This window comes from Frankliniella occidentalis, unplaced genomic scaffold (assembly GCF_000697945.3).
Source record: "Frankliniella occidentalis isolate FOCC.00 unplaced genomic scaffold, Focc_3.1 Scaffold92, whole genome shotgun sequence".
Classification (NCBI taxonomy): domain Eukaryota; kingdom Metazoa; phylum Arthropoda; class Insecta; order Thysanoptera; family Thripidae; genus Frankliniella; species Frankliniella occidentalis.
The window spans coordinates 610199-621765 of record NW_026267221.1 but is presented as its reverse complement, the minus strand read 5'-3'; the positions used below and the strand labels follow the sequence as shown (position 1 = coordinate 621765).

The following is an 11567-nucleotide window of genomic DNA, read 5'->3' as shown; positions in this document are numbered from 1 at the left end:
TTGGAAGTCAGAGTGCGAGCCCTTTTCAGTACAGATGGTGTTGGTTGTAGAGATCCTCATAGTCCATCACTTACACATACACTGCCCAAGGCCGTGTAGCTACACCACACCGTGGGCTTTGATCAGAGATCAGAGGCCCTTCGCATGACGTGCTCAGACAGCATATCTTGAAACGGTGGTCGTGGTCCCGCACAGCACAGGGTTTGCCAGAGTGCCACCACACCCACACACCTCGGCTCGTTCCAAACAGGGGTGTCGCTGTCTGCCCCGTTGGAGCCAAAGCGTATCCTAGCCCGCATGCGCGGGTGCAGACAGGTTTGCCTATCGTTCCTAGCAATGGCGCCTTACAGCCCGTCCGCTCGTGCGCATACGGGCTAGTATATGCATCTGCTCCAACGGGGCACAGCGACCACTGGCCACGCTGTGTAGCTAAACTAAACAGAATGCAGCACACCCTGGCCTTTGGTTCACAGGCACAACACACATGGATGTTTCCAATCAATACCATGCATTGAGAAAGAGATAATCCAGAAAGTATGCCCCCCTTCATTTGCCGTTTCGAAACTATCAAGTTCAGCCAATGCTAGCTCTCATAGCGCCTGATAGGTAGGCAACAGTTTGCCAGCAATGCGTGCGTGTACTGCGTACTGCAGGGTGGTCTACCCTAACTTTCGCAGGCGACGAGCTCCCGTTATTTTCCGAATCAATCTGGTAAAAACGTGCTTCCAGGATGGCTATGAAAAAGACAAAAGGCGCGCTCGGCATGCTCAATTTCTTCTCTGCAAGTAGGCAACCGCACATCGTCTACAGCAGAGACCATTCTGTAACCGCCCCTGGCCTCTTCCGGGAACAAGATCGGTGGCAGTGGGAAGAGAGAGAGAGACGGCAAATAATAGTGTGAGAGGGAGATGGCGGGTCGGGTTGGCCCTCGTCCTGCACGCCATTTGGAGCGCGATTGTCTCGCCACCATTCATCGGGTCATAATGGTCGGTGTGATGAGCGGGATAGCACCGCTAGCGCCCTTGCCGTTGCCGCCGGCCCTTGTAGCCCGCCCACTCGGCTCCATACGTCAGGGCTGTAGCGGAGATGCTGCAGCGGTACTGCGGGTTTGCCTGCCTACGGCCTGCCCCTGCGGCAATCCAGTGACCAGAGGTTTGTGAGTATATTCTAGCACCGTTACACTCTGTCTCTTCTTTTAGTTTCTGTATAAGTAAGTGCACTATGAAGGGTTCGGCTGGCACATGGGCGATGGGGTAATCCACTCTTCACTTCCGTATATAATAGCCGGGTATTCAGGCTCACACAAGCCTGTTCACCTGAATCAGGTTCATCGTGGTATTTATTCGTAGTTTGATTCCAAAATATAACAATACGCTCTGAAATGTTTTCGACCCGCGTAATACAGCGCAGGTAACACCGAGTGCCCCGTACCCTTCAGACAGGTGTTCTTGTGGTGAATACCCCCTTGATGGACCGGTTGGCTCGCTCTGTAAGCCGCCTCTTCTACTCCTCCCGTCCCGTCGGTCTGACCCGTCTTGTCAGAGACAGAGACGTGAGGCTGGGTCACGCCCAGACACGCCCCACCCCACTGTGTGTACAGTGTATATGAGGATTGAAGTTCCGGTGACAATTTCCCGCCGTCGCCCTCGCCGCCCCTTCCCAGAACATCCCCATGGCCAGCACGCGCCCGGGCCCAGGGACACAAGGGAAGGGCGGGGGTCTGGAGCTGGAGCCGAGCAAACATCCGCGACACTGATGGAGCATGGAGCAGCCAGCATGATTGCTCCCCGGAGGCGGAGAGGCTGGGAGTGGGGTGGGAGGGGCGCTTACCTGGAGGTGGACGGGCTGAACGCGGTCACGTCGTGTCACGTGTCGCTGGCGGCACAGCGCGCACCGTGACCGACACGTCACAGTCACTGCTGGGCGGCACGGCGCGCGGCTGGGTCCGGACGGTGGAAGTGCGGTGTGGCGTGGCACTCGGCGACGGCGGTGGCGGTGCGGTACTGGTTTTGGTATTGTTTTGCTGGCCCACGGCGCGACGCGACGCGGCCCGGTTCGACCCGGCTCGGCTCGCGTACGGCTCGGCTGGACTCTGGCGCGGCCCACTCGCGAGCGCTCTGCTCCGCTCTGCTCCGCTCTGCTCAGCGACTGTCGTAGACTGAGTGCGGAGTGGCTCGGCTCGGCGCGCCTCACTGTGCCGGCGGCAGCCTGCCTGTGGGCCGAGCCTGTGCCGGGCCGGGCGGCAGAGCCGATACGGATACGGGGAGTGGGCCGGGCGGGGCGCCTTGCTCGGTTCGGCCCGTCCACACCACACTTTGCTCGACGCCAGGTCAACCCCCCCCCCCCTTTTTACTGTGTTTTTTTCAAGCGGCTTGAAACGCCGAAAACCCCAAAACCAAACGCTGAATAAGGATAAGGTGCTCAATGGGGTAGGCGTCACTTTCTGACCTTCCCCCTCCGATTCCGGACTACTGGTCCGATCGAGTCAGCTGAGCTGGAAACAATGTCATTAGAGGGCAGGGGAGAGGTGAAGGAAAGAAAGTATGGTCAGATTTTCATGTAATAAATCCATTTCAATCCATCATTTATTGTGCTCTGTTTCTTGTACAATATATATATACGATCCATCTGCTGTCATCACTATTTTGTGGAAAGACATTTGACTTAGCATTTTGTCTCTAGCAAATTTTCTTGTTCAAACAATTAAAAATGTTATTGGAAATAATTCGAAAGCAGGAAGCCCTTCAAGCTAGCTAACACAAAAAATGTCTCATGCTGACAAGGAAGGAAATGAAGGGTTCCTGCATGGTAACATTTCTGAGTTTCACATAGCATTGTCCCTTGTACGTACACACAGTCAGCGCATGCAGACATCACTCAGAATCAAGATATAGTCTCTCTCTCTTTGAATGTGAACTGATATTTCTAATATCTTTTGTATCAGGCCTAACACATACCTTTAAAAGGGAAAGAACATACACAAGAGAGAAATTTGAACATTTAAAACCAAACCATTTACACAATAAACAACAAAAAATTTAACAGAATGATATGCTCAGTCAAACCTTACACAATTATTTAAAAGAAAAACAAATTTGCAACAAGAAACAAATGACATGACCTGAACTGATCTATACTAACTTATTGAGCTTTAACATATCGCAGCAATTACAGGTCATGTGCCTGCCGCTCACATGTACGGATACACACTCACACTCATTCATAAGGCAAGAAAATCCGTAACACTGCTGAATTAATTCACGTCCAAAGCATACATGCCTTGTCACACTTACCCTGGACTTATTCATGCATTTATTAACTTACTTTTATGATGTACCAATTATTTTTTTTTACTTTTTCTTTTGCAAACATCAGGAAAGCAGAAATTACTGAACAAAAAAGCATTTATTTAACAGTAATAATAATTATAATAGTAATAATAATAATTAATAGCAAATGATGATAAGTGGTAATTTATATATGATCAACTTCATGTGCAGGTACAGGCAAAAGTTTTCTGGGATACAGCAAGACAGGCTGAGTTGCTCACAGAATTCTTTAACCTGTCTCTGAACCAGCCTTGGTCAATGATCCATAGCAGTTGTCTGTTATTAAGTTTCCGGCCCGGGACACAACCATTGCCGATTGAAGCCATGTATTTTTATTTATTTTTGTATTTTTTTTTCATATATATCATATACCATATAGAGAGATTTTCTCACCCCCCTTTACATGTCATTTTAGGGGAACATAAATCACTTCAAACAATCAGGGGAAGATAAGTGAAGCTAGATGCTTTTGAAGCAAAATTGCTTCACAAGTCTTCCCACAAATGATTAAAAAACCACAAGTCCACAACCAAGTTAAATTGACAATGCTGTAGTACGCTTCATCCACAACTTCCATGCAATCATTCTTTTGGCAATCATGGCAGCAGACTCCAAATATTAAAAAGGGAAGTCAGATGTGTGGAGCCATCACAGTCACAGTCCCTGGAATTATAATGTAACAGTCACAATGCGCAGTTGCAGTACAGTGCAGGGTATTAATACATGAAAATGGAGGAAGCACTAACTGGATCGAACGCACACCTCACTAAACCAGAATATAACAGACTAGAGTTCACTTCATCAAAAAAAGGGGACAAGGGAAGTTCAAAATATGAAATTTACACTTTTAGTAACATACTAGGAGCTAAAATCTGTTGACACATAGGTCTTTTAACAAATTGTCTAACTTAATGCCAAATAGAAGAAAGATTGGTTTTATGCACCAATAAAACTGATGACATAAAATCCAATAACTGTGAAATAATCAGTATTTTTTTATCACAAGCTTTGTAAGCAAATATAAATATAAATGGAGCTCAAAGAGAATGAAACTGCTTGGTACAATATAACGAAATTATGAAAATCAAAGAAAAATACGGTTCTAAATAAGGAGTGACAAAAGCACACCTGGTCGTATCAGAGAATAACAAAATATACTGTGATGCTTATTGAAAAATCGCACCGCAATAGTTTTAAAAAGTAAGTTAGTCACCATGATGGTGTTTTTTTGTTTGTTTTTTAAAAAACTTGACATTACACATAACACAATAGATAGAAAATTTAAATCAAGGACGTCTTTAAATTAATTTTAGAAAAAAAATTAAATAACTTAAACCAAAGTTTTGTTGATGTTGAGTTCGTTATTTCCTCCCCATCAGAATTCCTGGGGGGTTTTAGGTACCATGTACTGAGAGTATTAGAAAGTACAACAGCAGTCTCAAGTAAAGTCTTCAATGAGCTCTAATTAGCACAATCAATAAGAGGTCTTAGTCTTTGAGCCTACCAGTTTGCAGATTTATGAACTAATGCTTGTATGAAAAAAGATTTCAAAAGAAAGTTTTGATTTTTTCCTTCCCATCAATGAGGTCTACATCAATTTGAGGATCACTGCAAGGCTTAGCTAAAAGCTACCAATGTATGCCCCCACAACATTCCCATCAAAATACTGTAATATTTCATGTGGTCAATGTGTCATGACCCAGCAACTCACATTTATACCTCAGCAAATAAAGGTATTGGAAGTGCAGGTCGTTGCCAGCAGCCTTGAAATTAAACTATGTCATAAAGACTAGGCCCTTAAAAAAATATACGTGACATAAACTAGCTGCCATATGTACATTTACAGCTACTGATCCCAATTTTTTTAGTTTTTGCTTGAGATTCTCAAGATATGGCCAGCCAAGCACACCATAGGTGTTACAACCAATACTTATAGCAACCTGATCAGTCATTAACATTCAATGTTCAAAATAGCTTGTTGCAACAGAATACCCATCGATTATGAGATGAAAGCAATGTGTTTCATTTCTCTGCACTCAGATGATCTGCCACCAAACAAGCACAGTTTGCATAAATAGGCTTCATTGGTATGAAAAATACTTATAAAATGATTTTCCCTAATTTTTACAGTCAAGTGTGCTTTCTACCTTTTAATATTGAATCAATGGAGTCTGGACAAAAGGCCTTTAGTGGGGGAGGGATTGAAAAAAGACTGATGCCCACCAATTTGATGGAAGACAATGTAGCCACCTGACAAATAGGTGACCTACAATACTGACCAGAAAATAAAGAAGAGGCTTCCTGTTTCAAATCATTGACTTCATAAATGACCTGAGCATCCTAGTTACATCCAAGGCACACGGCAAATTTCCTGTTAAAACCTTTTGAAGGTCAGCTAATAAACCATCAATTTGGCACAAATATTGAAGTGATCTGGCTTGTAACCCTTATTGATGCACAGTATATAAATCCTGAGCAACACCAAACAATATAAACAGACAACAAAAAGGATTCCATTCTTACAATGCAAGGACTCAAGTCAACAACAACAATAACAACGGTAATGGTCCTCTTCCTTGACCGACAATTTCATAACACTGAAGAGCTCCAAATCATCATATGACCTAAAACCAGTCATATGGATGTTGCAGCCCTTCAATAATTCTGAATCCTTTCATTAACTACTAGTGATAGCTCCAATAGATTTGTAAATGTGTGCCAAAACCAAGTCAGCTCTAAACATTTGACATGAGTGCACATCTAAACTATCTGAATACAACAATAATGGTGCGCAGTCTACAAGTAGTATTAATTTGGGATTCTGATAATTCAAAACATAATGCACCACCTGTTGCACTATAACATGGTAAATTAAATTCTTTTACGAAGAGACAACAAGCAGATTTGGTCCATTACAATTAGAATATGCTTTGAATACACTTTAACAGAAATTTGGGCCATCAATCATCAAAAATGAAAACTGCACAAACACACAAAGAGAGAGTACAGCTGCCATTAAAATCTCTGAAAAGAATAAATTACATTGTGCCACTAATATATATAAGATTTTGCAAGTACATATCAGTCAAATTTACGTAAGTATCAGAAATGGGACAATGCATACAGTTTTCCTCACAGTCTTTCATTACTTTAAGTACCTACAGACTATCCTGAGATAACACACAATGCTGGATTTTCTTGATGGAAAATTCCTTTAGATAAATGGAAAAGCTAAAGTGAACACAAACATACATGTACAGAAAATTTGAGTTACTAGCCCTTAGAAAGTATAACGTACACACAATTAGTAACTGAATATGAAATTGATAAAGTATGTGTATATGGCAAAGTTAACTAATTGAATGTTCGTAGGGCATACGAAGCTATCACATACAATTGATATTTGAGGATGCATGCGCACAGCCCCAAACCTGAAAACTTCATTTGTTCATAATGCATTGAGCAGACAAAAAAAATTAAAAAAAAAATAGTTTCTACACAACCAGAAATGAAATTGAATGCAAACTTAGGAGAGCGCAATTAAGAAAGCACACCTTGGTATTGCATTGGATGTGAGGATGGTTAAGCTTTATTTCAGAAAAAAAGGGAAAAGAGAAAATGATATTTTAATAGAGAAAAATTTAAGAATTGCAGGTAATATTTTTGTGTTTTTTTTTTCTTCTTTTTTTTCCAAGAAAGAGCACAGGTCAATGAAAGGAGGAGTGGCTAAAATTAGAGAAGGGTTTAGTAGCTTATGAAACCCAAACATTATCTGTACACACTACTTTATATGGAGAGAATCAAATGAAATTTATTGTATTCGCTGAGTAACCTTCACCAAAATAAAAATTTTCATCCTTTGAGTCACAAGGTTAAAACATAATCACATTCACTTGTTTAAATTATATAGAAAAAAGGCATCTTTTTCAAGATTTGGTTTCATAAGCTCTACTAATAAAATCTTAAATATCCTTCAGAATTGAGAATTTGTACAGTAAGGGCCACAAAATTCGATAATTATACTTGCTACATAAATGACAATTGGATCTACAATTGAGATTTGAAGAAAAGGAGTAAAACATTTTAGTAAACATCCTCACAAATTTGATTGTAATATGTGTCTGAAAATTTCCACTAACCTTAATGACAAATGCCTGGCTGCATTAGTACGCATTCTTTATTGGCTCATGGGCGCTAAGTTTCAGTACATATCGCCGAATGAAATCACACTGGACTATAGTCCACATTTAGCAGAGTAGTCATGGAATTGTACTTTACAAAATGCACTAGCCTCCCATAAAGAATTTTATCACAACATGATCAGTATTAAGTATACTCTAAACACCACATTTCCTAAAAAATACGAGGATCTAAATGAACCACCTTTGAATTCCGCCAAAACTGTGGAAAAGACTGACAGAAATGCTTTCTGACACAACACCTTGTATTGTTGTGAAAGAAAATATAAGGTCAAAAGTAAGAAACAGGAAATTTACAGAAAGAATAGGACTAGAACAGTTCACAAGTGTTTTTTGTTATTTTTTTAAAAAAGAAAAATACCTGAAGAACTTATTTCAGGGAAGATTATTTTTACTATACACCAGTTCAATGTAAGTTAAGTGAAAAGTCACATGATTGAAGATGTCTATGCATCTTTGAGCATAGTTAAAATATATTGAAGACAAAGAATTGTTTAAAATTTCAAAGATACATTTCAAAAGAAACTCACAGTTACGGAGGAATGCAAATGTGGTGTAGGATGGTAGAGCAATTAGAGACCCCACAAGTCAGTCACATGTCAGTTGGTCAGAAATGATGGCAAATGTAAATGAATAATTAAGAACTAGGCGGGAGCACTGATGGCAGGTGTATCATGGGTCTTGCTGGCCAGGCACCGCATCAAAATCATTCCACTGGTGACAGCAGCTTGTGCGCAAACATTACACAGTCATTTCCAAGCAAAAACAGATTGTACTCATAAATCACTTTGACTTGCAATTCTATCTTATGGCTTTTACCCCCTACAAGAATGCTCAGAGTTAAAAAAGGCAATATGCTGATACTCTGGAATTTGAAGAGCCTCACTAAAGGTCATTGTACCCAATGTCAGCTGTCAGCATTTCCCTTCTGAGTTGAAGTATCATATTCTTGCACTAACTTCTTGATATGCGATAGCTTGTCATGCAAATACGTAAATCGTTTCTTGCTTTCGTTCAGTTTTGCATCTTTCTTGTTGGCATAATACTCCTGAACAATCTGGTTCTTTATCCTCTGAAAAATTGAAAACAAGACCTTTAATAAAAAGCTGTCAATTAAGGGTACGCTGGATTTCTACAAATTTCATGCATTACCTTGTAGCCATCACTTCCTTCCTTTTCTTGTCGAAGTCTTTTCTCTAACTGTGCAAAGTGTTGTGACACTCTTTCTACCATCTGATGAAGCGTCTGATACTCTCGATAATCTTTGTTGAAATCTGCTTTGTACTGGCGCCTCTGTTCACCATTTTCAATTTTCGTGTATTCTCTGCAAAAACAAGAAAATGTGAGAATTCAATTGACATATTGATTGATTTCCCTAATGTTGTCATGATTAGGCTTAAAACACAGAAGAAAAAACAATAGGTACTTACTTAAGGAACTCTGGATATGTATATTGGCTAGCTTTGTCTGAGCGTGGTGCGTCTTGGACTGCACTCAACCTAGAGTTAGCAGACAACTGGTTCTTATCAAAATTGTCATGGTGAGACTCTTGAGCTCTGCTACTAGACATCTGGGTAAGAACACGGTCTCTGCTATCTCTTCCATCCCGGGGGTCTTCTCCTGGTCGACGAGACAATGATAAATTCCTCGTCTCACCAGGAACCTGCTTGCAATTTGTTCTTGAATCCATTAAAGAATCTGAGCCATTGTAACCATCCCTTCCCGAGTTCCTCGGTCTAGGCAATGGTGAGAGTCTGTCTTTAGGTAGCGTAGATGATGTTGCAAGGCGGTCCCTGTCAGATGAACTATTAAAGCTGCGTCCCCGACTATCAGAGGAGAGCCCATTGACTTTAGTATCACCCATTCGCGATGCACTGTCAGCATTAACAGATTCACTTTTCTGAGCAAACTTTTCTTTTGCACTATTATCACTATTTTTTTTGAATGTACTGTCCGTCTTGTATTGAAACTGATTCTCCTGATCACAAGAATTATCATAAGCTCTCCTATCCCTGTTCCATTCTGATCTCTCATTCCAGTCTTTTCGTTCACTTCTGTCAAATCTTTCAGGACGATCTATGCGATATGCACGGTCATTGTTTCTCTCTGTCCGTTCTCCCCGATCATTCCAGTCATTACGTTCATTCCAACCCATTTGGTTTGGCCGGTCTGATTTCTCTACTGGATCTCTGTCTTGTCTGTCTAAACGATCATTCCAATCTGAGCGTTCAGACCAATCATTTCTGTCAGGCCTTGGAACACGCTCATTGCGAGATGGTGAATTTGAAGGTCTAGTTGGACAGTCAGAATCCATATCCAAAGAGGGAAGGCCAGAACTGAACAGATTTGGTGAGTCTGTAAATAACAGTTCAAAATAAATTTAAAAAGGTGTCAGGATAAAACAAACATTATGTGAAAATATAAGTATTCACTGATGAACACAGTCACACTCAGGATAACTTACTAGTTGGGGGAGGTTCAGGTTTTACATAATGGGAGATTCGCTGGCGTTTGGTTTGAAAACCATCAGCAGATTCATAGTAGCCTGGACGTTTATTACTAATGCCTGATATAATAGAAGGTGGGGAGCCTGGATGCGTGGATGTTGGAGACTGTCCACTGCTGACAGAACTTCCTCCATCGCTATTACCAGGTGGAGTAAGGTTTTGAGGTTTCCGTCTACAAAGCAGAGATCAGAAGAAAATTAACACTTTAACAAAACTAGATATAAGAACTACTAGTTCTTTTCAATTCTTTGCTATAATGACCTCTTCAAAAGAGCACGGTCCTGCTCAGTGTAGAATGGCCACTCTTCTTGAACCTCTGCCCACATTTCCCGTTTTAGCTGGTACACATTTGCCTTAAAAGTCGCCACCTGATTCACTTGCATCCAAAATAGTTGAGAACTACTGCTCCCTTTCCACCCATCTGCAATAAAAATTCATGACCAGAGTTAGAACTGGAACAGACAGTAGTGGCATGCGCATAGATTTAGAAAGAATAATAACAACCTCTGACAGCACGGTCATACAGTTCTAATTTCTTGTATGTTCTCAAAGCAAGCAAATGGATCAGTCGTTCCCTGGAAGAGAAAAGTGCCATTAGTCAATTGCAGGGTCATCTTTGATTATAGTAGATATATTTAAACTTACTTGAGCGGGCGTTTGGAGATGTCTGGATTAGTTTGCGACTTGGGGTGGGGGTTGCTGCGCTGGTAGCTATTGTTGGGTGACGATGATTTTGCAGAAAGTCCTAATAGATTGGTTTCACGCGAAGTAGACGCGGGCGGCCGAGTGCGTGAGTATTCTCGACGCCCGCCAGGCCCATTCTGGGCAGCAGCTGTGGCTGCAGCTATTCTTTCGTTGCGATGCTCCTCCCATTTGGTTGATCGCCTGCCTTTTGTCTTGCCAAGATCTGACTGTTTTATAACTTGAGTGCTAGAAAAATAAGAATCAATAATAAATTTCAGAATAGAATTTGCCATAATAAAAATGTAGTAGTAAAAGGTAAAGATGAAACACAAACTCACCAATTTTTCTTTTGTTGCTCCTCTGCTGCCGCTACCCTGTGCCTCGTTGCTTCATATACATCTTCCTTAGCCTGAATACGCATCTTGCATGTGAGAGCTCCGAGTGCGGCCAGAGACCTAAAAAATTAAAATCAATCAATTAGATTCTACAAGCAAAAATTACTGAAGCTACACTCGAAGATTAATTTTCAACTTACCGTTGTCCGGTCATCTGGACGCACTCGAAGCTCCCTTGTTTGTCTTCATCACTGGAGATACTGAAGTTAAACCTAGCTTGACCTCCAGGGACCTCATGCGAGGGGATTGTCAGGTGCTGAAACAAGAGAGAAAAAAACAATTAGATTTAAAAGGGCATTCCCATAAAAAACGACTCATTTAAGAGCTATGTACTAAGTGGCATTTTGAAAATGCCAAAGGCAAGGGGATCAGCATGCATGTTATTCATCAAATCTTCTGTGCGTGGTAGGGCCAAGCTTCTTGACGAAGGAGGGAATGCGGCTCCTGATGACT

The 11567-nt window shown here is 41.6% G+C and overlaps 1 protein-coding gene across 1 annotated transcript in view; it reads right to left on the bottom strand.

Moving 5' to 3' along the window:
- Positions 1–2552: 2552 nt before the first annotated feature.
- LOC113215422 (RNA polymerase II elongation factor Ell) overlaps positions 2553–11567 on the bottom strand; it is a 48433-nt gene continuing 39418 nt past the window's right edge. Inside the window, exons 3-11 of the mRNA XM_026435054.2 lie at positions 11255–11370; positions 11058–11174; positions 10681–10965; positions 10540–10610; positions 10297–10456; positions 9993–10207; positions 8959–9883; positions 8681–8852; positions 2553–8600 (exon numbers count right to left, since the gene is read on the bottom strand). Of these exons, the coding sequence (XP_026290839.1) occupies positions 8436–8600; positions 8681–8852; positions 8959–9883; positions 9993–10207; positions 10297–10456; positions 10540–10610; positions 10681–10965; positions 11058–11174; positions 11255–11370 (2226 nt within the window). The 3' untranslated portion in view covers positions 2553–8435. The remainder of the gene's footprint in view (positions 8601–8680; positions 8853–8958; positions 9884–9992; positions 10208–10296; positions 10457–10539; positions 10611–10680; positions 10966–11057; positions 11175–11254; positions 11371–11567) is intronic.